This window comes from Camponotus vicinus, unplaced genomic scaffold (assembly GCF_025532165.1).
Source record: "Camponotus vicinus isolate PSW18456_S1 unplaced genomic scaffold, iyCamVici1.0 SCAF_6, whole genome shotgun sequence".
Classification (NCBI taxonomy): domain Eukaryota; kingdom Metazoa; phylum Arthropoda; class Insecta; order Hymenoptera; family Formicidae; genus Camponotus; species Camponotus vicinus.
The window spans coordinates 13354767-13381199 of NW_028141978.1; the positions used below are offsets into that span (position 1 = coordinate 13354767).

A 26433-nucleotide genomic window follows, 5' to 3' on the forward strand; every position below is an offset into this window, starting at 1 on the left:
TTGTTATAGGTACATCTTAATCGAAAAAACTTAATTTCCTTGTCCTATCATATTCAAGTTTTATAACATGCAAACACTTTTTGCCAATTCGTAATTAATATTTAACAAATCATTCGTGTTATATGAATAAAAATATTGATTTTTTGAATAAATATATTATTTTCTTCAGTTATTATAATCCCTCTAAAAACAAACCTTATAAAGGTAAAAAAATACGCAAAGTACATAAAAAAATGTTCTACCTTGTATGCAACAAAATGTTTAATAAAAAAAATCTTTAATAATAATTTATTATAATTAATAATTTTCCCTTAAAAAATCATTTTTCTAAAAAAAATAAAATTTCAAAAAATAATTTCCCTAAAAAAATACTAAAAAATAAAATATCATAACTAAATATGAAATCAATAATTACGATAATACATATTAAATATCATAACTCTGTATATATATGCAGAGTGTCCCAGTTATCGTGTGTCAGAGAAAAACCATAAATAGATATCGCTAAACTAAACTAAAAAGTTCTAAATACCATTTTGCAAACAACCATGTAAAATTTAGAGATATTAATTAAAGAAAATCGTCTAATAAGCTCCCGATTGGCGTGATTAAGCAGTCGGCCATTTTAGCAAGGATGGCGCGGAATAATCGGATCGTATTTTTAAGACATTTCCACGCAATTTATAAGAAATTTTAATCACCTTCTAGTCAAATAATTATTTTTTAAATGAAAACCATATTGATTTTTAAATGTTAAAAGTATTGAAAAATATCTATATTTTTTTTAGCAAACAATATCCATCTCCATATTTTTACAATTAAATATAATGTTCATATACAATGTGTATTTTGTTTATAATTGCATATATAACATATATAACGATTTTCTCGCAATTTGCACATCTTACATTGATATAGTATTTGCATTAGTTTTAAACGGCTATTTGCATGTGATGGGGATGAATCTCACATGAACCGGATGAGAAGGACGAAGTATTATATCGGTCCTCAACTGAATATTCTTCAAATATTCAACCGGCTCCAAATGAAAATTGTGCACCAAAGGAGCTATCATAGCCTTCAATTCCAACAGACCAAATCGTTGACCTAATAATATACAATATTCAAAGTCTTAAAAACTATCAGCCTGAAGAGAAACGAAAATCACGACCAATTCACCTATGCAATTTCTTGGTCCTGCGCTGAATGGTAGGTAGGAATAAGGATGACGATTCTGCATCTTTTCTGGTAAGAATCTATCTGGATCAAATACTTCTGGATTTGGCCAAAAATTAGGATCTCTGTGAGCTCCGTAAATATTAAGATGTAAGGTCGTTCCAGCAGGTATGACATATGAATCTGAAGTTTTACAAAATTTGAAAATTTACAAAAATATGTTTTTTTTGAGAAAAATAAAATGTACATAATATTGTATTTGTAAAATATAATATAATATATGTATTAAATTTTTATATGTATTAAAGGATCCCGCATATTTTATATGAAAAAAGTGGCTTCGGTCAAATTGAAATATGTTGTAGTTTAGGTGGTGCTGATCAAAAGTTTCCTGGGGCAAAAAGTCCAAAAATCAAAAGTGTAAAAGATACGTTGATTTGAAGTAAGTAGTATTGAAGTTTAAAAAATATTGTAGAAGTGATACACATTATATATAAATATTTTTTTCAAACATTTATATATTAATTTAATCTATGTATTCAAAAACAGATGTTTTTTAAACTTCAATACCACCCACTTCAAATCATCGTATCTCTTATACTTTTGATTTTTGAACTTTTTGCCTCAGGAAACTTTTGATCAACACCACCTAAACTGAAACATATTTCAATTTCACCCAATTTGACCGAAGCCACTTTTTTCATATAAAATGTGCGGGGTTCTTTTACGTTCGATAATATATGCTTCGTGTTATGTGACATTTAAAAATAATAAAGTGATTAATTACGTAGTTTTACATCTTCCGCAGTATCTCGAAATATTAAAAACACACTGGGATACAAACGTAGCGCTTCTCTTAAACATCTGTCTAAATATGATAAATTTTGCAATGATTTCATGGTAAGTTTCCCTCCGTTCTCTTGCATCACGGTATTAACTTCAACCCTCACACGTTCCTATGTCATCGATAATAATTTAAAAAAATATTTTTCAATTCAGGTTTTTATGTGTATAAATATAAATAAATTCATAATAAATCAAAATATATTGTTCATATTTGTTTTGAGATATTTTAATTTTTTTCGGAATTTATATATGTATAGAAAAATATACTGTAAAAAAAAACCTGATATTTGTACTACTTTAAATAAAAATCGCAATTTAAATAGTATATCATAAGATATTGAGGTATACCTGGACATCTTTGTGTTCAGCTAATAATAATAAAGCAAACATTATACCCACTGCTGTAGTATCATGACCCTGTAATCAGATTGTCATATTGTTATATGTACTTAGATAATATGTACAAAAATTAAAACAAAATATTACATATGCGTACTTCAAACATGAAAGTATCGACTTCCTCCCTTATGTCCAAATCAGTTAAAGAACTTTCTCGAGATGCGGATATTAAAAGGTCCAACATGGCTAGCCGTTTTTTTTTAACTAGAAGTCATTAGCGATTATCTCATTTTTGCGTATAGCGCTTTAATTATATAACATTGTTCTAGTTTAAAAATTTAAACTTTCTTACAAATAGTAATAATTTATTCTTATAGCGAACATGTATTGCATCATTTCGTGTAATTATACATATATTTAGTGTAAATAGAGCAAGTATAATTTATAATTTTAGAGAGATTGCGAAGTCGAATTTAAGTTAGAAGCTCTGATTTCTTACATACTTCCAAATACTTCGACCTCTTTTGCCTCCGTCTCTTTATCATCTTCAAGATTCTTTAAGTATCGATTACCTGTGCGTTCATGATAAAGTTTCCTTTCCGCGATGACCTATACACGAGTACGATATTTAATTTTTGTATTAAATAGCAATGGCATATTGTATTATTTTACAAGTATTAATAATGTAATATGCTATTAATATTACAAGATTTATTGTAATTTTTAAAAGTGCTTGAAGGACTTGAGATAACATGACTTATGACGTACTTTTTCTGTAAATCCATGCAATATCTTCAAGACCTCTTTTTGTCTACTTCCTTGTGACGATAGTGAGAATAATAAATCATTAAGCAACCAAGGCCTTATTGCTCTAAAGCGAAATTCATTTATAGTTATATAATTTCAATAATAATGTTATTTTGTAAAAGCCTTATTTAAAGTCATCATGAAGTAATAGAGTAACCTTAATTCTAAATAATCATAGATTATAGACAATATATGAAAAATTTTAAACTATATGTGTGACGAAAAAATTATGTAGAACCTTCTAAAAACATTGTATTTTTGTTTTAGCTAAATATTTTTTTATCAAAGCTAAATATTTTTTACTCTACAAATTTTATTGCCCACACAATTCATTTTTCTTAATTTTTCAATAGTTTCAAGATTGAGAGCAATTTTAAATAAAACATTTAATGGAGCATGTACAATACATGTTAATTGCTAATTGCGGACTTAAACGAATCGATATTTAATATTGATATAAACATTAGTTGTTCACCTTCACATCACTGGTTAATAATCAATCTATTTTTCAAAATGTATAGCTATAACATTATAATAATTTAAAGGATTATAGATATGTCACACATTTATAATTATTTGTTATACCCTCATATATCGTATTACCTATAAAGTATCAATTCGATTATTTCATGAATTGCATCCCGATACTGTTGTTGGAACTCGCCGAGTTTTTGCAGAGAGACGCCCATGGCAGTTTCTAAAATATATTTATTATACAGAGTGTTTCAGAATTCGTGGACATAAAATGTACAATATGATTGTTTATGCCAGAAGAAACAACTTTTTCCTCTGGTAAAAGTGCGTTTTAATACTACTTTTTAAACGAGAACAATTATTTAATTTACTCATGAATCAGGAGTGATACGCACACAGCCTGCGTTTGTAAGAACTACAACTATGCATGATATTTTTCAATATCGCTATTTTGAATACAATTTATTTAATAAGAGAACAATTTCTAATTGATATTACTGAAACAATGATTGAAAATAAAATAAATAGATTAGATAATATGTGAATAATTTTGATTCCTACGTTTTTAAAAGAATTAAAAAATAAACATAAAATAGCGTACAGCCTCAAGCACCATGCACACCTTACAATATTGGCAAATAGGTCGGGTTTTTCGTGCACGCGCAGTAAACACGGCATCAATAACGTATCTAATGTAGATAAAAAGATGAATTATTCACAGAATATTACCGCATATGGCATTTAGTGTATATTCACTAATAAATGGTAATAAATCCTTTACAACTGTCCCTCCGACATCCTTCAAAGATTTTGTCATGCAATCACTTTCCTTGATCAAGATATCAACAAACTGATTTAATATATTAAAATGGAATGCAGGAGTTAATATCTTTCGCCGTGCTTGCCATTTAACGCCTGAAAGAAAAACAAGATAACGCAAAATTATGCGATAAAATACAAATAATAGAATATAAGACTTATAAATATTATAGTGCCTCTTTAGTTTAATGTTTACTGCCCAATATTAAATAACAATATTATTCTACATTTATTTCTTTTTATATCGCAAAATTCTTTTATAATCCTTTAAATATATCTTCTCATGAAATTTCTACATAAGTGTTGAAAGTATTAACTTGAATTTAATTATTATTTTGTAATCAAATCTTTATAGGTTGATAAATAAAAAATGTACTAAAATTTATTAAAATATCTGTTAAGTAATGATGTTTGATTTAAAATTGAAAATTTTTAACTGAAATATCTCATAGAGAAATCATCTCTATTACTTTTACTTAATTAAGAATATATATGTATCGGGCAAAATTATTTCTCGATATTTTCTCATTTGCAGGTTTCTTTTAAATATTAATTTATTAATTTATAAAACGATAGTTATATATTATACAGGGTGTCCCAAAAGTCCTGGAACAGTCGAATATTTCATAAACTATGCACTTTAGAAAGAAATGTTTCAGACAAAAGTTGTATGGCTTGAAGGGGGCCATAAGATGGTGTCATTGGTTTGACCTTGAAAAGTCGTTTGAAAGTCACGTGAAGGCCATCTTCAATTTTTTAAACAGAACTGCCTACTATTTATTCTATATTCTTGTAGCTCTCGAGAGCTTTCCAAAACATTATAATTAAGTTAGTTTTCATTAAGTACTTTCCGAGTTATGAGGCTTGAAATAATTTTTCAATTTTACATAAACCATAAAATATCTAGTAAAATATTCATTTTTCGACTATCTTACCTTAATACTTTTATGCACAAAATAATAAGAGGAATCAATTGGTGTAAAGAAAACACATAATTGTTTTGAAGAAAAAATATGTAATTGCTAATTTGCAATTTTGCCGAGATCGCTCCCATACCAGGTGCTATAACTTTATCAATTTTGTGAATCGGACTAAATCTTCTTACAGGCATATTTTCCATATCAAATATTTGCAAAATAGGAAAAAAATCGATTTTTCTGCTAGACTAGAATACTCCCTTAATACACGATAACAAACTGTAATAAAAAAGTTTGTACATTTTTATATGCTAACATTATTATGTTACCTGTACTGGTGAGGAGACCTGTGCCGAACCAGGGATGCAATATACTATATACACGACTTTTTTTGATGTGCTTAGTGCTGCTTAGTATCTTCTATAATCACCGGAAACATCTATTTATTGTAGCATTCAATCTCAGATGCACAAATAATTTATCTCATCAATTCATATTTTAATCTAATATGTATGGAGTTCTATATCGATTCTTTTTATTTTTTTAAGAAATATTTTTATCAGCAAAATCTTCTTGTAAAATACAAAATTCCTAAATCTAGGTAAATTGTAATGTTTGTAGAGAAATAAATCTTTTCAGAAATTTTATTATTTATTTTATATTAAATTTCTTTATTACCTCCAGATCATCTGGATGACGGATAGACACAGTAAATTCGAATAATCCCCATACTTTTAAAATAGGGTAATACTTATCACATAATGTACACAATAATTTCCATTGTTCCACTGAAAAATATATTATAAATACCGATACAAAATTTAAACTAAAAATGGTTAACCTAAAATTAAATCAAATCAAATAAAATTGAAAATTAGTCGGAATAATAATAATTAAAAATTAAATCAAAATTGGGAAATTAGAGACACAGCGCAGTAGTTGGAGCGAAAGAAAGAAACTTCCTTCCTTCGAATTTATTCGTATATTTCAAATTAAATATAATTACATTAACAAAAGTAGAACGTTTCGGATAATTTTTGATCTCGCTTCAGTGCAACTTTAATAATATGCGTTACAAAATGTTTTCAAGATTTCAAAATCTCATATCTCAAGAACGAGAGAGACCGCCGCAAAATTCAAACGGTGTATTACTTAGGAATGTATCCTTTACAACATATGTGAAAATAAAAATTTTTCGAGCTGTGTAACCTAAAGTAAACATTTACCATTTATTTTGTATATTACATATATTACGTAATATTTCTTTGTATACATATTTTTACTTGTTAGATTTATTGAGATTTAACACATGGCACATTACAATAGAATAATTTGAAGAATTATTTGAAATAGATATTTCCTGATATAATTTAACGTGCTTGTCAGATATCTGCGAGATAAAATTTAACATCTATGCGTTCTACTATTCTACGTGTCAAGGACAGATATTTGTATAATTTGAATTTGCGTCACGAACTTATATAACACTTTTTTTATGCATATTGTTAATATCGCGTTGAATAGGGATCAAAAGATCATCCGAAACGTTCATTTTTGTTAATGTAATTATATTATTGAAATGAAAGTAATTTAAATCGACCACACTGGCAATTTATTGGTTGAAAATGTATCACAACGTTTCGACCATGGGTTTTGGTCCTTATCAAGTGAAAGTATCTTAGGTAACTAATACATGGTGAGAAATAAAGAAATCACAGTGATTTCTTTATTTCTCACCATGTATTAGTTACCTAATAACCTTCCTTGTATTAGTTACCTAATTACCTTCGACCCATGGTCGAAACGTTGTGATACATTTTCAACCAATAAATTGCCAGTGTGGTCGATTTAAATTACTTTCATTTATTTTATCTACTGGCGACGTTCAAGAATTTATCATTATATTATTTAATTATATTTAATTTGAAATATACGAGTAATGAAGAAAGAAGGAAGCGTTGTCTCCTTCTTGAGCTGCAATTACCACGCCGTGTCTCTAATTTGCTAATTTCAATTTAATTTTTAATTATCGATTCAAAAATTTTAGCAACTAATTTTATTGTTATTTTCAATATTAGCGCATCTTTATCTCGAAAATAGACAAATAATCTTCATAGGTATACGTTTCTGAGCAAAGGATTTATGAATATTAATACTTTTGCTTTTATGTATGCATAAATGACAAGTCATTTGTCAATTAATGTAAATAGAGTAGAAATTTTGTACTTGCCTGCTGAAACTCGGGCTAGGAATATATTGCCGAAAATCAGAACGCTCGGGGGTCCCGGTAAAAGATGAAGAAGTCGTCCTTTTCTTCCATAATGTACGTAATAATAATATATCGATAAAATAAATATGAATAATAACAATATATTTATAAACATCGTTCCTTAACGTTGATATTCTTAACTGTCAAATTAAGCTACTTCTGTTTATTGTTTCTTTGATTCTTGAATCACACGTGTCACAAAAAAATGGTATTAATTCTCCGACAAAATTGATAATTATCTTGTCCAATTTTAAATGTTAATCCTAAATAGAAAGAGAGAATGATAGAATGATCACTGAAATGCGTTAATCGCATATTTTTTAATAGTTAACTTTTATTTATGATTAACTTTAAAGATTCATGAAAAAATATGATAAATTTATTCATTGTAAAGGAAAACAAATATTATTTATGTAATAAAAAATGTATGAATCCAATAAAAATATTTTTAATTTTTCGACCATTACTTGCAATTGCTTTCTATTGTAAAAGATAACATTTCGTGAGAATTTATTGCAAAATCATTAATTAGGGCATTTATTATTCCTTATCAATTCTTATATCAATTCTTGTCGCAAACATTTAACATATAAATTGTTTTTAGCATTAACATTTTAGTTATAATTTTAAATTTAGTCTATAACTGTATAAATGTATAAAATTCTTAAGCAATTACATCACAATGTCCACTTAAAATTCACTTCTGTGCAAATCTTTGTTCGAAAGTATCTAAGATCTATAAATATACTTTTATTGTTTTATAAACGTACAGAGTTTCTTTAAAATAAACCAAAGCTATTTAATTAAGCATTCGCAAATTGTGTCATAAACAAAGAATTATTTTATTAATTTTTGTTTGATTTTTATCAAAATTATCATTCTATTAGATTGTATTTCCATATAATAAAAGTTGTATAATTATCGTGATTTCTTTAAAGGATTTCTTCTTTTGTTTCGTTGTGTACCTAATTGTCAAACATATATTTCTGCAAAAATATTATAATATATATTTAATAAAATTATAACAGAAGATCATGTAAAACTAACAACTTGTGATATTTGAAAAAATTTATGTTAAAATCATGCCCTTAAAATAACTATAGTATTGTTAACCATTGTTGAGATATTTTGCAATATTATTATAAAATTTTATTTTATATATTACCTGATAGATTTCCTAATACGATTAATGAAACACCCGAATGTTTAAAATGTTTAAAATGCAATTGTAAATCTCTCCAAGCAAATACACATGTCAGTAAAACAAATCTTCGCGAACTGATAATGTAAATCTGAGATCTAGGCTGCTTTGCGTTTCATGCATTACGCGCAAAAATCTATAATATACGTAACGTAAACTATAGATTTTCTGCGCATAATGCATAAAAACAGGACACAAGGCTAACCGCTCACCAGCTCAAGAGCGTATTAATAATCAAAATTTTATGTCTTGAGATACAGACGGTTGAGAATAATTTCACTTTGATTAATGACGCATATATACACGAGATTTGAAGTATCCAGTTTTTGATTAAAATGAATTTTTTTTTCAATCAAGATATCAATATCGATATTAACGATAAATAAGGAAAAATTTTGCTTCTTTTATCAATTTTCGTGAAAAAAAATGTATATGGTCAAACTTTTATCAATTCGATAGTTCAATAAATAAAAAAGACGCGCATTGAACGATTTAGTAACTTTTCGTATTATTTTTAGAAAAGTCACAAACGATGATCGTTGCTACTCTTGAATTATTTTAATTGTGATAAACGCACTTATTACTCGCAGATCAGGTGGCCTATTTCGAGAGAGATTATACTTATATATGTATAGAAAATACAATACAAATGTGATTTACTTCCGATTTTGATGAGTTTTAGTGTAGTATCGATTTTTTTCAAGGGGGAAAGAAAATAAATAAAAATATATATATCTATTATTTTAATCTAGATCATGAATGTTATATATACATACATACATATACACATACACACAATTACTATATATTCCATTTTAGTGTTACTTTTAATTTTATAATTTATAACTTATAATAATGATAACTTTTGAATGAATTAAAAGTGTAGGGAAAGACATGTCAAGCTCCATATGATTTGCAATTAATTCCTGAACTCGAGTGTCTTACGTCTCCGCGAAGAGTCCAGATGCTATAAAACAAAAGAAGTGGGGATGATAGTAGGCTAAAAAGTGTAAATCGGATGCAAGCTTGATTTAGATAACATATCCAAAGTTCATCAAAGTTCATTAGAGATATTTGTTTCACTTTCCTTGTAAGATATCTCATTTCTTTCTCTTTCTTTATCAAACTGTAAACTTCTACTCGGTAGAGTACATGAGAATTCGATGCAATGTAAGGAACGAGAACAATAGTCTTTGAAAATATAATTTCTTTAATCTCTTATTTTTCTTCTTCTTTAAGAGTTATTTATTTCTTTAAGAGTCTTTATTCATCCACTCCTGGATATAAGCTCCCCTTTTTTCCTCCACTCTGATCTGTTTTGTGCCTCCTGAATCCATCTTTTGCCCACTCTTTTCTTGATGTCGTCTATCCATCTCCTCTGTGGTTTGCCAGCACTCCATCTATGTTGCCTTGGTCTCCATTGCACGATATACTTGGTCCACTTTTTGTCCCCTTGCCTTGCAATGTGTTCCACCCAATTCCATTTTCAGCTTCATAATCCTTGCTATGATGTCTTCCACCTTTATCCTTTCTCTAATTTCTTTATTCCTAACTCGGTCGCTCTGGCTGATTCCGAGCATAATTCGTTCGATACTTCGCTGCACTACTCTGAGTTTATTAGCTGATTTTACAATCAATGCCTTTTCGTATCTTATAACCGAAAGGACACATGCAAGAATTTTCTTTTCAAATTTATTAGAATACTGCGATCTATCAGAATGAATCCCAACTTTCCCATTGCAACCCTCGTCATTTGGATTCGTTTCACTATTTCGGCCATTTCATTTGATTTTCCTTGTATAGTCTTATTGATCTACACAATATGTGATCTAGTATATGTGATCTAGATATATGTAATCTTCAACTTTGTCTATTATTTTATTCTTCATTTTAATAATTGTTTGTTCTAGGGTCATAACCTTGATTTTCCCGACATTTATTTTGAGGCCTCCTTCAGATACAGCATTTAGGTCGATCAACATTTTTTCCAGTTGTTTTAGATCGATATTAATGAGTAAAATGTTGTCCGTAAAGTAGAGATGGTTTAAATATCGGCCATCGATGTTTATACCCTTTTTATCTCAAGGGTGTTTCTTGAAAATATCCTCCAGTGCTAGGTAAATAGTTTCGAAGATATTGTATCTCCCTGTCATACTCCCATCCTTTTCATAGGTATTTTGCCTATAGTTATATCTTCTGCGAATTTGACCAATAATATCGTATTTTAATTCTTTTGTATCTCCATCAGTATTCTTCAACTGATGTAATGGCAATTGGAATCCATCGATCGAAATTTCAACATTGCTCTGGAGTCGATAAAGATCTTTGCTAAATATATACTGAGCAAGGAGTTAATTGCATAATTTAAAAACATAATATAATTGCATAGTAAAATTAATTATAATTGAGATTTTCTATTTTTAATTATTACTATTATAATGTTGATAATAATAATCTTGTGCCTAGTAATAAAAACTTTAACTTTATAGTTGACGCTGAAAATAACTATATTTATGATAATTACAACTATTTTTTTAATCCTTTCTAAAAAAGGCATATTATGTCGAAAATCTCGAAGTATATCGTTGCTTCTTTTTTACGGTGCTGATATGTGCACTGCGAATTGCTTCGCTTATGTTATTTGCAGTTGTCAAATCAGTTATCAGTTTTGACAGTTGTGTAAAATAAAATAAAATTATCATTAAAAATGTATAATCCCATACAACATCGAAAGATTCCAAAAACGTTACAAAGACCTAACATTGAAACATTGTAATATTGCATAGAAGATGCGAAATGTTACTGCAACATTACACTGCAAGCTTGCATAAACGTTGAAATGCCCGCTCTTAGAAATATTACAATGTAAGATTATAGTAATATTACGGTGCAACGTATAATATTAAAACGCGTTTTGCTACAAGTGCGGAACGCTTTAAATTTAATAAATAAATTTTGAAAAAATAAAAAGATGTGCTTAAGATGGATAAGAAAAAACGCCTTTAATAAATATCTATTAATTTTATTAATTAGTGTTTATTATTAAGTATTTCTTATTAAATACTTATCTTGATCATATATATACAATTAAATATTCGACAAAAAAATATCTAATTTGCAATTAACAATTACATTTTTTTTTTTCGAAACAATTGTGTCTTTTTTACACCAATTGATTTCTCTCACTATTTTGTACATAAAAGTATTAAGGTAAGATAATCGAAAAATGAATATTTTACTAGATATTTCATGGTTTATGTAAAAATTAAGAAATTATTTCAAGCCTAATTCGAAAAGTACTCGATGAAAAAATACTTTATTATAGTGTTTTGAAGAGCTCTCGTGGTAAGTTACAAGAGCTTTTTTTGGGAAGAGATTGCCCTGATATCCTGTATATATACAGGGTACCTCAGTTATCAGAGATGTCCTCTGTGTCAGAGAAAAACCATAAATAGATCTCGTTAAACTGAACTAAAAAATCCTATACCATTTTACAAACACTACGTAAAATTTCAAGATATTAATTAAAGAAGATCGGCTAATAAGCGCGTGATCGGCGTGATTAAGTAGTCGGCCATTTCAGCGAGGATCGCACGGAGTGATCGGATTTTTACGACATTTCCATGCGATTTTATAAGAAATTTTAATCACTTTCTAGTCAAATAATTATTTTTTAAATGAGAACCATATTGATTTTTAAATATTAAAAATTATTTATATTTTTGTTAGCAAACAATATCCATCTGCATATTTTTAAATACAATGTTCATATACAATGTGTATTTTGTTTATAAATGCATATATGTATATAATATAATGTATAACGATATAATATAATAATATGTATAACGATTTTCTCGCAATTTGCACATCTTACACTCATGTAGTATTTGTGTTAGTTTTAAACGGCTATTTGCATTTGATGGGTATGAATTTCATATGAACCGGATGAGAAGGACGAAGTATTATATCGGCCTTCAATTGAATATCCTTTAAATACTCAATGGGCTCCAAATAAAAATTGTGCACCAAAGGAGCTATCATAGCCTTTAATTCCAACATACCGAATCGTTGACCTAATAATACATAAAATTCGAAGTCTGTCAAAAATTATCAGCATGAAGAGAAATGAAAATCACGACCAATTCACCTATGCAATTTCTTGGTCCTGCGCTGAATGGCAGGTAGGAATAAGGATGACGATTCTGCATCTTCTTGGGCAAGAATCTATCTGGATCAAATACTTCTGGATTTGGCCAAAAATTAGGATCTCTGTGAACTCCATAAATATTAAGATGTAAGATTGTTCCAGCAGGTACGACATATGAATCTGAAAAGTATTATAAAATTTCAAAATTTATAAAAATAAGATTTTTTTGAGAAAAATAATATGTACATAATATTGTATTTTTAAAATGTAATATAATATGTATATTAAATTTTACGTTCTATAATTTATGCTTCGTGTTATGTGACATATTCAAAAACATATCAAATAAAGTGATTAATTACGTAGTTTTACATCTTCCGCAGTATCTCGTAATACTAAAAACACGCTGGGATACAAACGTAGCGTTTCTTTTAAACATCTGTCTAAATATGATAAATTTTGCAATGATTTCATGGTAAGTGTAGAGGAATAGATGATGAAATGGTCTTCAGGATCCCAGTTTTTATCTACTGGAGAAAGGAATAGCAGGATAATTTGCGTCATAAAACGCAAATTAGATACAACACTATTCACTTAAATGTCTTGAATTTATTAATTAGCCAAAGCTGCACTCTTACTCGCACATCCACACAATGCTTTCACACTTGTACATAGTTTCTCTCAAATTCAATTAATTGCGCACGTGATTTTAAATGCTAACAATTTATGCATAGGCGATGTACACACATGCCGCGTTCGACTTAGACTGCCGGAGACCGGTGGAATTTGAGTACTTACAATATTTCATATGCGATGGCGCTTTTAATCTAGAATTTCGGAGATCGTCACGTGATATAATTTGAATCCTTAACCGTAAGTTTTCCTCCGTTCTCTTGCATCATAGTATTAACTTCAACCCTCACACGTTCCTATATCATCGATAATAATTAAAATATATTTTTCAATTTTTTTTATATGTATAAATATAAATAAATTCATAATAAATCAAAACATATTTGTTCATATTTGTCTTGAGAAGTTTTAATTCTTTCGGAATTTTCTCAATTTTTACATAAACCATAAAATATTTAGTAAAATATTCATTTTTCGTATATCTTACTTCAATACTTTTATGTACAAAATAATGAGAGGAATCAATTGATGTAATAAAAATACATAATTGTTTCGAAAAAAAAAATGTAATTGTTAATTGCAAATTACATATTTTTTCTTAATATCTCGAAATTTTACGTAGTTTTTACAAAATGATAAAAGACTTTTTAGTTCAGTTTAACGAGATCTACTTATGGTTTTTTTTGGGTACATATACGCTTGACACCCTGTATATAATACAGGGTAGGGCAAAAGTTCCGGAACGGCTAAATATCTCAGAAAATATTAATTTTTTGAAAAAATAGTTTAGACAGAAAAGAATGGCTTAACAAAATCTATTAGCTGATGGTATTTATTTGACCTTGGGATGCCCTCGAAAAGCGCGGTCAAGGTCACCATAAAAATCTTAAACGGCAACCCACATTTTTTATTATATTCTCTTATAACTGAGGTCGAGAGCTTTCCAAAACACTATAATTAAATATTTTTTCATCAAGTACTTTCCGAGTTATAAGACTTGAAATAATTTCTCAATTTTACATAAACCATAAAATATCTAGTAAAATATTCATTTTTCGATTATCTTACCTTAATACTTTTATACACAAAATAATGAGAGGAATCAATTGGTATAAAGAAAACACATAGTTGTTTTTAAGAAAAAATATGGAATTGTTAATTGCAAATTACATATTTTTTCTTCAAAACAACTATGTGTTTTCTTTACATCAATCGATTCCTCTCATTATTTTGTACATAAAAGTATTAAGATAAGATAAACGAAAAAAAAATGTCTTGCTAGATATTTTATGATTTATGTAAAATTAAGAAATGATTTCAAGCCTCATAACTCGAAAAGTACTCAATAAAAAAATACTTTATTATAGTGTTTTGGAAAGCTCTTGAGATAAACTACAAGAATATGCAATAAAAAGTAGGGAGTCCCGTTTAAGAAATTGAAAGTGACCTTTACGTGACCTTCAAACGACTTTCCAAGGTCAAACTAATGACACCACCTTATAGCCCCTTTCAAACCATACAACTTTTGCCTGAGGCATTTTCCGCTATCGCCCTTACCTGAGGAGATATTCCCGTGGACGTATTAAAATGGCCCACCCTATATATATATATATATATATATATATATATATATATATATATAATGTTTGCTTTATTACTATTAGCTGAACACAAAGATATCCAGGTATACCTCAATATCTTATGACATAATATTTAAATTGCGCTTTTTATTCAAAGTAGTACAAATATCAAGTACTTGTTTACAGTGTATTATATTTAAATATTAAATATTTAAATATTAAATACTTAAATATTAAATATTTAAATATTAAATACTTAAATATTAAATATTTAAATATTATGTCATAAGATATTGAGGTATACCTGGACATCTTTGTGTTCAGCTAATAATAATAAAGCAAACATTATACCCGCTGCTGTAGTATCATGACCCTATAATCAGATCGTCATATTGTTATATGTGCTTAGATAATATGTGCAAAAAATTAAAAAAAATATTACATATACGTACTTCAAACATGAAAGTATCGACTTCCTCTCTTATGTCCAAATCAGTTAAAGAACTTTCTCGAAATGCCGCTATTAAAAGGTCTAACATGGCTAGTCGGTTTTTTTTAACTAGAAATAAACAATTAGCGATTACCTCATTTTTGCGTTCATTGCGCTTTAATTATATAACATTGTTCTAGTTTAAAATTTAAACTTTCTTACAAATAGTAATAATTTATTCTTATAGCGAACATGTATTGCATCATTTCGTATGTAATTATACATATATTTAGTGTAAATAGAGCAAGTATAACTTATAATTTTAGATTGCAAAGTCGAATTTAAGTTGAGAAACTCTGATTTCTTACATACTTCCAAATACTTCAATATCTTCTGCCTCCATCTCTTTATCACCTTCAAGATTCTTTAAGAACCAGTGCGTTCATGATAAAGTTTTCTTTCCGCGATGACCTATACACGAGTACGATATTTAATTTTTGTATTAAATAGCAGTGGCATATTGTATTACATTATAAATATTAATAATGTAATATGTTATTAATATTACAAGATTTATTGTAATTTTTAAAAATGCTCGAAGGATTTAAGGAGATAACATGATTTATAACGTACTTTTTCTGTAAATCCATGCAATATCTTCAAGATCTTTGTTTGTTTTCTTCCTTGTGGCGATAATGAGAATAATAAATCACTAAGAAACCAAGGCTTTAATGCTCTAAAACAAAATTCATTAAGTTATATAATTTCAATAATAATGTTATTTTGTAAAAGCATTATTTAAAGCTATCATGAAGTAATAGAGTAATCTTAACTCTAAAGAATCACAGATTATAGAAAATATATAAAAAATTTAAAACTATATGTGTGATGAAAAAGTTATACAGAGAGAGAGAACCTTCTAAAAACATTGTATTTTTGTTTTAGCTAAATATTTTTTTATCAAATCTAATATTTTTTAATCTACAAATTTTTCCCATACAATTCATATTTTTTAAATTTTTCAATAGTTTCAAGATTGAAAGCAATTTAATTAAAACATTTAATAGAGCATGTACAATACATGTTAATTGCTAATTGCGGACTTAAACAAATCGATATTTAACATTGATATAAACACTAGTTGTTCATATGACTGTTTAATAATCAATCTATTTTTCAAAATGTATAGCTATAACATTATAATAATTTAAGTAAGACATGTCACAGACATGTCACACAGTTATTTATTATACTCTCATATATTGAATTACCTATAAATTATCATTTCGATTATTTCGTAAATTGCATTTCGATACTGTTGTTGAAACTCGCCGAATTTTTGCAAAGAGACGCCCATGGCAGTTTCTAAAATTTATTTATTATTATAGAGAGTGTTCCAGAATTCGTGGACATAAAATGCACAATATGATTGTCTATGCCAGAAGAAACAACGTTTTCCTTCCTAAAGTTATAAAGGAATAAGCATATTGAAGAACATCTCAATTTCTTTGACCTTTGCATATACATCGATTATAATTGAGAATCTGGTTTTGTGTGGAAAATTACAAACCTATGTGGAAGCGTACAATAATAGACTTTGTTTCGCACTGACTCAAGGATGGTGTGGGGTGAACCTCGCTTCACGTAGAAAGTTGCAAAGCTATGTGAAATCATACAATAATAGATCTCTATTGTACAGTTCCACATAGATTTGATTTCATATAGGTTTGCAACTTTCCACGTGAAGCGAGGTCCACCCCACATCACCCCTGAGTCAGTGCGAAGCGAGGTCTATTATTATACGCTTCCACATAGGTTTGCAATTTTCCACACTAAACGAGGTCCACTCCATATCACTTCTGAATAATTTAATATTTATTAATAACTATTTCTTATTTTTAAAAACGCAAAATAAATAATTAAATAACCACGTATATGTCAAAAAAACATTCCATTAAATGCACAAGATTAAGTTTAAAGATTACGTGAAATTCGTGTCTTTTTTGTTTATAATTTTTTAATAAACAACGAACGACGCCTAAAATCTTTTGGATGTTACTCAGGGCAGTGATCTTAATAATATATGTCAAAGTCAAGTCATTTGGGGCTGGCTATGTAAAGATAATGTAAATATTTACCCAGATTTTATAAGAACTATGCATGATATTTTTCAATATCGCTATTTTGAATATAATTTATTTAATAAGAGAACAACTTCTAATTGATATCACTGAAACAATGATTGAAAATAAAATAAATAGATTAGATAACATGTGAATAATTTTGATTCTGTTTTTAAAAAAATTAAAAAATAAACATAAAATAGCTTACAGCCTCAAGCACCATGCGCACCGTACACATAGACTCAACTGAGAACAAACTCGGTTGACTTGATAATAGCAAACATATAAATATGTGAACAAACATCTCATATTTTCGATAAATTATCGATTATCGTTGCAAATGCGTGATGCAAGTCCTCTATATTACTCTGCTAATTCAAGCTATTTTTTGTCTTTGATAAACAGTATTTCAGAGACAAATCTTTTGTCAAATCAGGACTCTCTGTCCAAAATTTCAGATTCTCCCCAATTAAAATCATGACCAAATTTGAGTCTATGATTGGTTATGACTAAAAATTGCGAAGTATTACTCTGGATATAGTTTCGGTATCCCGAAATTCGTTTTTTTATTTGTCTACTAATCTAACCGACATATGACGCTTCGCAATCATTGCATGAGACTTTATATATTGCTGCATGAATCTTTTAGCATTATGTTTTTATGACAAAACTAACTGAAATTTATGTAGGTCAATAAGATAATCCTGTGTCATGATCGCTAAGAATTCATTTAAATTGTTCTGAATATTATTGTTGATATGTAAGGTATTGTGAAATATCAAGAGGGTTCTTTAAAGGTTCTCATTAAACTCTAAATTTGTTTGATTCTTGGCTAATAGCAACCTCAGATGTTCTCGTATTACATTGAAAATGTAAGCCAGAGGATAACCATTATCCAAGGAAATACTGATTATCAGCTCAAAGTTTTTTTAGTGAAATCTGGGATGTGACAATAAAAAGGCACTGGGATGTGACAATAAGAATCCACCAATCCTATAATTATTCCTCTCTTATAGCATAGTGAATGATTCCATTTTTAATTTAGATATCTCCCAGAAAATGTGGGTTTATGATCTCAAATTCAGTTAAATTATTGTTCACGACTATCGTAACATCAAAGAAATTAAGTTTATTATTCCTTCTTTTATTGTAAACTAAAATCTCGGATGAAAAGAGTTGAAGATATCCAAGACCTCATTGAACATAGAAGAAAGAATTGCCAAAGCTATCCACATACCTACAATAAAATAGCAAATTGAAAGAAATATGTCTAATTCCATCATTGAATCTTAAGTCAACATGAGAGATACACAACGATATATCATTATCAATTTGTAAAAAGCGCAGAATCTGATGAGTCATGTTTCTGACTAGTAATTAAAGTATAAAGAGTTAATTTACGTATATTTCGTATATTACGCATATTACGTAATATTTCCTTGTATTCATATTTTCACTTGATTTGTTAGATTTAAAACATTGGCATATTACAATAATTTGAAGAATTATTTGAAACATGTGCTACCACATATCTGCGAGATACAATCTAACATTTATGCGTTCTACTAATCAACGCATCGAGGACAGATCTTTTTATAATTTGATGAGTCATGTGCAACACTTTGTAACGCATATTGTTAACATCGCACTGAAGAAGGATCAAAAGATCATTCGAAACGTTCATCTTTTTTAATATAATTATATTTAATTTGAAGTACACGAGTAATCAGAAGGAAGGAAGTATTGTTTCTCTTTTGCGCCCCAATTATCGTGTTGTATCTCTAATTTGCCAATTTTGATTTAATCTTTAATTATCTAAAAATTTTAGTACAACTAATTTTATTGTTATTTTCAATATTAGCGCATCTTTATCTTGAAAATAGAAAAATAATTAAAAAAATTAATTACAAATGATTATTCCAAAGAGAAGTGCTCAGATATGTAATCTGTATGTATAATAATAATCTTGATAAGTATACGTTTCAGAGCAAAGGATTTATGGTTTTAATATTTTTGCTTGTGTATGTATGCATAAATGATGAGTTATTTGTCAATTAAATAGAGTAGATAGTTTGTACTTGCCTGCTGAAAGTGGGAGCTGGAACATATTGCCGAAAATCGGAACGCTAGGGGGTCCCGGTAAAAGATGAAGGAGTCGACCTTTTTTTCCATAATGTACGTAATAATAATATATCGATACAATAAATATGAATAATAACAATATATTTATAAACATCGTTCCTTAATGTTGATATTCTTAACTGTCAAATTAAGCTTATTCTGTTTATTGTTTCTTTGATTCTTCACATGTATTACACAATAAATGGTAGTAATTCTCCGACAAAATTGATAATTATCTTGTTATTCTAAATGTTAATCCTAAATAGAAAGAGACATAAACAGAGAGAGAATAATAGAAAGATCACTGAAATGCGTTAATTGTATATTTTTTATAATCAACTTTTATGAAAAAATATGTTGAACTTGCTCATTGTAAATGGAAAAAAAATATTATTTATGTAATAAAAAATATATAAATCCAATAAAAATATTTTTAATTTTTCGACCATTGCTTGCAAATCGCTTTTTATTGTAAGAGATAAAATTTCGTAAGAATTTATTGTAAAACTATTAATAGTATCATAAATAGGACTAGTATTATTCTTATATCAATTCTTATATCAATTCTTGTATCAATTCTTGTCGCAAACATTTAACATATAAATTGTTTTTAGCATTAATATTTTAATTATAATTTTATTTAGTCTATGACTGTATAAATGTATAAAATTCTTAAGCGATTACATCACAATGTCCACTTAAAATTCACTTCTATGCAAATCTTTGTTCGAAAGTATCTTACAATTAGATCTATAAATATACTTATATTGTTTTGTAAACAGAGCATTTTGTAATAAACCAAAACTATTTGATTAAGCATTCGCAAATTGTGTCATAAACAAAGATTTATTTTATTAATTTTTATTTTACTTTTTAACAAAATTATTATTCTATTATATTGTGTTTTCATATAATATACAAATTTTATAATTATTGTGATTTCTTATAAGTGTTTGTTCTATCGTTTTGTTGTGTATCTAATTCTTAAACATATTTGTGTAAAAATACTTCTGTTATAATATATATTTAATAAAATTATAACAAAAAAAATCGTATAAAACTGACAGCTTGTGATGTTTGAAAAATTTATATTAAATATTTATATTAAAATCATGCTCTTAAAATAATTATAGTATTATTAACCATTGTTTGGATTTTGCAATAGTATTATAAAATTTTATTTTATATATTACCTGATAAATTTTCTAATACGACGATCAATTGAAACACTCCAATGTTTAAAATGCAATTGTAAATCTCACCAAGGAGATACACATGCCAGTAAAATCATTCTTCTTGAACTGATAATGTAAATCGCAGACTTATAGCCGTTCATTAGCTCAAGGGCATATTAATAATCAGAATTTTATGCTTGAGATACAGACGATTGAACAATTCCTCCTTGCTTAATGACAAACACACACACACACACACATGTATGTATCATTAATCTCTCTCTATATACAGGGTGTTGAAAAAAAAGGGTCACATATTTTGATAGCAGGTAGTATTGATCAAAACAAGAAGAAAAGGTCTAATTAACATGGGTCCTAAGACTAATATCTTCAAAGATACAAGCTATTTTGTTATTTGAGCTCTTTGTCATTTTCTTATTAGTCGTGTCATCTTTAGAATGTAATGAACAAGTGCGTGATTCTCTAAGACGTAGGGCTGAAAGATGCGTGAGAGTGAATGGCAATCACATAGAGCACCTCCTCTAATGCTGAGTCAGCATTAAAATTTTTTGTTTTTTGTAAAAAAAGAGTTTTTATTATGTTATCATACATTCAGTTTCTTTACTTCAGTTTTTTTATGGAAGATAAATGATTACATTTCATATTAAAATAAAAATTGTTTCTTTATCTCTCTTTGTTTATTTTTTATTTTTTAAGGCACATAGAAAAGAGATATCCCCATTGTACCCCACTCTCCCCTACTCCTTTGTTCATTACATTCTAAAGATGACACGACTAATAAGAAAATGACAAAGAGCTCAAATAACAAAATAGCTTGTATCTTTGAAGATATTAGTCTTAGGACCCATGTTAATTAGACCTTTTCTTCTTGTTTTGATCAATACTACCTGCTATCAAAATATGTGACCCTTTTTTTTCAACACCCTGTATATATATTTATAGGGCAGACCGGGGGCAAAGGTAACAGCGTCATGAAAATAACAAGCCTCTTACTAACCTACATAATATGTTGAATATAATTTTTACTATACATATAGTCAAACGCGTACGCTCCGATTCCCTTTCTTTTCAGCTAATTGTTGTAGAATGATCGCGTCGGTTGCATATGCAGGAGTGAAATTAGTGTATTTACATTATTCATGTAAGTATTTTGTGTTTTAGTTTTTTTATCTATGCTTAATTAAAGTATATATATCGACGTAATTATTTACCGGTGCATTCTTTTACATTGTGTTTATAAATTTTTATAGTTGATTTGGATAAGTCTTGAATCATATTTAGATTATATTACTTCTATTCTAAAAAATGTGTCTAAGGACAAAAGTAACACTCTGTGGACGAAAGTAACATATTGTAAGGGTTGGTCCCATAATAACTGTACCAAAGGCGATTCTTATTATGTATGCCATAATTGTGATTCAGAATAGAATAATAACCTTGTGTCTAGTAATAATAACTTTAACTTTATAATTGACATTGAAAATAACTATATTTATAGTAATTACAACTATTTCTTTAATTCTTTCTAAAAAAGGTATATTACTTCGAAAGTCTCGAAGTGTATCGTTGCTTCTTTTTTTTGATACCGATATGTGCGTTGCGACTTGCTTCACTTATATTATTTGCAGTTGACAAATTAGCTAATTTTCAATTTTGACAGTTTGTGTAAAATAAAATAAAATTATCAAAAATAATCTTATCTTAAGTATAATCCCATACAACACCGAAAGATTGCAAAAACGTTACATAGACTTAACATTGAAACATTATAATATAATAGTAATATTATGCTACAATGTATTTATAATATTAAAACGTGTTTTGCTACAAGTGCAGATCGCTTCAAATTTTATAAATAAACTTTTAAAATATAAAAAGATGTTTAAGAAGTATAAGAAAAAACGTCTTTGAAAAACGTCCATTAATTTTATTAATTATTGTTTATTAAATGTTTTTTATAAATACTTATCTCGATAATATATGTACAATTATCTTGCATACACTCGACATCAGAATATTTTAATACGTACAATAAATGGACTACTTCCCATTTACCCATCCAATTGAGAAAAATCTGTTTAATATTACGAATCCCAACGAGGGATCCTCTCCTCAAAAATAATTTGTTTAATAATCTGGATCTTTCGTTGGGATTTAGAATATTAAATAAATCAAGTCAATGTTGTTCTAGTCAGTATTATAAATATTACATATCATTAATCATATATATATATATATATATATATATATATATATATATATATATCATTAATAAATATCATTTATATATCATTAATCTAATGACTCGATTAGTTCGTGTCATTAAAGAAGATTGATATTGAAAGCAACATGATAATAAAACGAGATGTCACTTCCACGCCAAAAATATTGTTGTTGAAGTGTTTATAGTGCATATGTATACATATAAGTGTATATATTGTTTAAGTCTCCTTTTTTTCTATAAAAATAATTATATAATTTTTGAAAATTATAGTTTATTAGAAATACAAGAATTACGAAGTTATATTCTTGATTTATCATGTTTTGAAATATTAAAAATGTTATATAATAAAGATATATGTAAAAATCATAGAAACTAATCAAGCGACGCGGTAGTATCGTGATGCCAAGTACATAACAATGAATGAACCGGACCCGACCGTTGAGAGTCACTATTTTCGACATATCGGGGCGTTATCAAATAGTTTATCCCGAATATTTTCATAAATAAACTTTCGTTTAAAATATCTCAGTAACTAAAGTCATAATCAAAAATTTAACAGCATTTTTCTAATACATTGATATATTGATGCAAATTTTCGATTGCGACTTTTGAGTTTGAATAAAATTAGTGCTATCAATTCTGAGGTATGATAATCCTATACCAGTTGTGACATTTTTCAACATTTACACACATACTCTTGCACGCACATATGCAAAGCGATTTTGTCTCTAATGACACTCGCAACATTATGATTTATAATTGTGAAGGCCATCACACATGAAATTGCATAGCTGCATATGCATAACATAAGACCATATGGACCAATGAGCATCGAGTATTATGTTATGTAAGTTAATATGGCGACTTAATACTCGATGCTCATTGATTCATATGGTCTTATGCTATGCAATTTCGTGTGTGATGGTCCTAAAAATTCATTAGCAACGTTCACAAAACATGAGTGGTTGTTTAGTCAATCAGAGCTCAAATAATTATTTTATCGATGCATAAATGGTTATGATAATCAATTGTTTTTTGTTTAAAATGATGAATATATTATTATATTTATTTATATTTATTATTATATTTAAATTTATTTATATTTATATTTATTTAGATTTATTATTATTATTATTATTTTTATTATTATTCTAAGCTATTAAAATTAATAACATAATATTAAAATTAATTAATTAATATTTTAAAATTGACTAATCTTCCTGTAATTTAATTTAATTTATTTTCCTTCATTTTCTTTCAATCATTCTGATTTTCGCACATCTCTTCGCACGCTCTTTTTTATTTTCTCTTATTCTATACAATTCTCTCTTTCTTTCTCTTATATTCTCATATTCTCATATTCTCTTTTTATTCTTTTCCAATCTTTTTCATTTTCTCTCATTCTATATAATTATATAATATATGTATAATATATAATAATCTCATTATATACACTGCTTACTACATAAATTGGACAGGAGAATCCATAAAGGAATCGATACAAAAAGTTAATGCTCTGAAGTCTTCCTCGATATTTCTCAAATGTTTGATAGAGTCTGGCGAATTGCAATATAAGATGAAACAAAATCTATCAATCCATTATTTTACTGTCATATTATCCTACTATCCTATAAGATAAAACAAAATCTGTCAATCCATTATTTTAATATCCTACAATCTTACCTTCAAGCTCGATATTTTATGAAACAAGATGACGCGGTCTCTCAGTTTTACGGTGTAATTCCTCAGAGCAACGTGCTTGGCCCAGTGCTGTACTTACAATATACTGCGGCCTTAGTAATTATAAACGTCCATGTAATGTCCGCAACATACGCAGATGAGACATCCCTATTGACAGTCTACAAAAATCCAACTGTAGCATCAAAGACCCTACAAAAAGGTCTTGACTATTTTAATCTTGAACAAAGATGTAGCACGTCAAGGCAAACGAAGTTAAATCGACGCATGTAACTCCCACTTCTTGCAGAGATGACTTTCTAGTCAAATAATTATTTTTTAAATGAGAATCGTATTGATTTTTAAATGTTAAAAATGTTAAAAATTTTCTATACTTTTGTTAGTAAACAATATCTATCTCCATATATTTACAATTAAATATAATGTTCATATACAGTGTGTATTTTGTTTATAATTGCATATATAATATGTATAACGATTTTCTCGCAATTTGCATATCTTTCATTCATATAGTATTTGCGTTAGTATTAAACGGCTATTTGCATTTGATGGGGATAAATCTTATATGAACCGGATGAGAAGGACGAAGTATTATATCGGTCCTCAACTGAATATTCTTCAAATATTCAACGGGCTCCAAATAAAAATTGTGCACCAAAGGAGCTATCATAGCCTTCAATTCCAACATACCGAATCGTTGACCTAATAATACATAAAATTCGAAGTCTGTCAAAAATTATCAGCATGAAGAGAAACGATAATCACAACCAATTCACCTATGCAATTTCTTGGTCCTGCGCTGAATGGCAGATAGGAATAAGGATGACGATTCTGCATTTTTTCGGGCAAGAATCTATCTGGATCAAATACTTCTGGATTTGGCCAAAAATTAGGATCTCTGTGAGCTCCGTAAATATTAAGATGTAAGATCGTTCCAGCAGGTACGACATATGAATCTGAAAAATATTACAGAATTTCAAAATTTATAATAAAAAATTTTAAATTAAAACAAAAGAATTTTTTTGAGAAAAACAAAATGTACACAATATTGTACTTTTAAAATGTAATATAATATATTAAATTTTACGTTCGATAATATATGCTTCGTGTTATGTGACATAAAGTGATTAATTACGTAGTTTTACATCTTCCGCAGTATCTCGAAATATTAAAAACACGCTGGGATACAAACGTAGCGCTTCTCTTAAACATCTATCTAAATATGATAAATTTTGCAATGATTTCAATGCAAGTTTCCCTCCGTTCTCTTGCATCACGGTATTAACTTCAACCCTCACACGTTCCTATGACATCGATAATAATAATTAAAATATATTTTCAATTTTTTTTATATGCATAAATATAAATAAATTTATAATAAATCAAAATATATTGTTCACATTTGTTTTGAGATGTTTTAATTTTTTCGG

General features: G+C 27.9%; 2 protein-coding genes and 2 pseudogenes across 3 annotated transcripts; all 4 read right to left on the reverse strand.

Annotated features, from left to right (window-relative positions):
• Positions 1-825: 825 nt before the first annotated feature.
• Positions 826-8916, reverse strand: LOC145973625 (cytochrome P450 4C1-like; annotated as a pseudogene). The gene is made up of 13 exons (XR_014439520.1): positions 8813-8916; positions 7609-7910; positions 6057-6166; positions 5708-5798; positions 4372-4557; positions 3772-3865; positions 3130-3232; positions 2865-2970; positions 2519-2625; positions 2371-2439; positions 1964-2132; positions 1180-1359; positions 826-1107 (listed from the first exon to the last, which is right to left on the reverse strand). The product of XR_014439520.1 is annotated as a cytochrome P450 4C1-like (transcript).
• Positions 8917-12603: 3687 nt separating this feature from the next.
• LOC145973626 (cytochrome P450 4C1-like) lies at positions 12604-14028 on the reverse strand. Its single transcript, XM_083103145.1, has 3 exons — positions 13361-14028; positions 12999-13178; positions 12604-12924 (listed from the first exon to the last, which is right to left on the reverse strand). The coding sequence occupies exons 1-3, from the start codon at positions 13560-13562 to the stop codon at positions 12758-12760; spliced, it is 549 nt and encodes a 182-aa protein (XP_082959271.1). The 5' UTR covers positions 13563-14028; the 3' UTR covers positions 12604-12757.
• LOC145973237 (cytochrome P450 4C1-like) lies at positions 13844-16106 on the reverse strand. Its single transcript, XM_083102480.1, has 4 exons — positions 16014-16106; positions 15664-15770; positions 15516-15584; positions 13844-13927 (listed from the first exon to the last, which is right to left on the reverse strand). The coding sequence occupies exons 1-4, from the start codon at positions 16042-16044 to the stop codon at positions 13844-13846; spliced, it is 291 nt and encodes a 96-aa protein (XP_082958606.1). The 5' UTR covers positions 16045-16106.
• Positions 16107-25538: 9432 nt separating this feature from the next.
• Positions 25539-26433, reverse strand: part of LOC145973611 (cytochrome P450 4C1-like) — a 108228-nt pseudogene continuing 107333 nt past the window's right edge.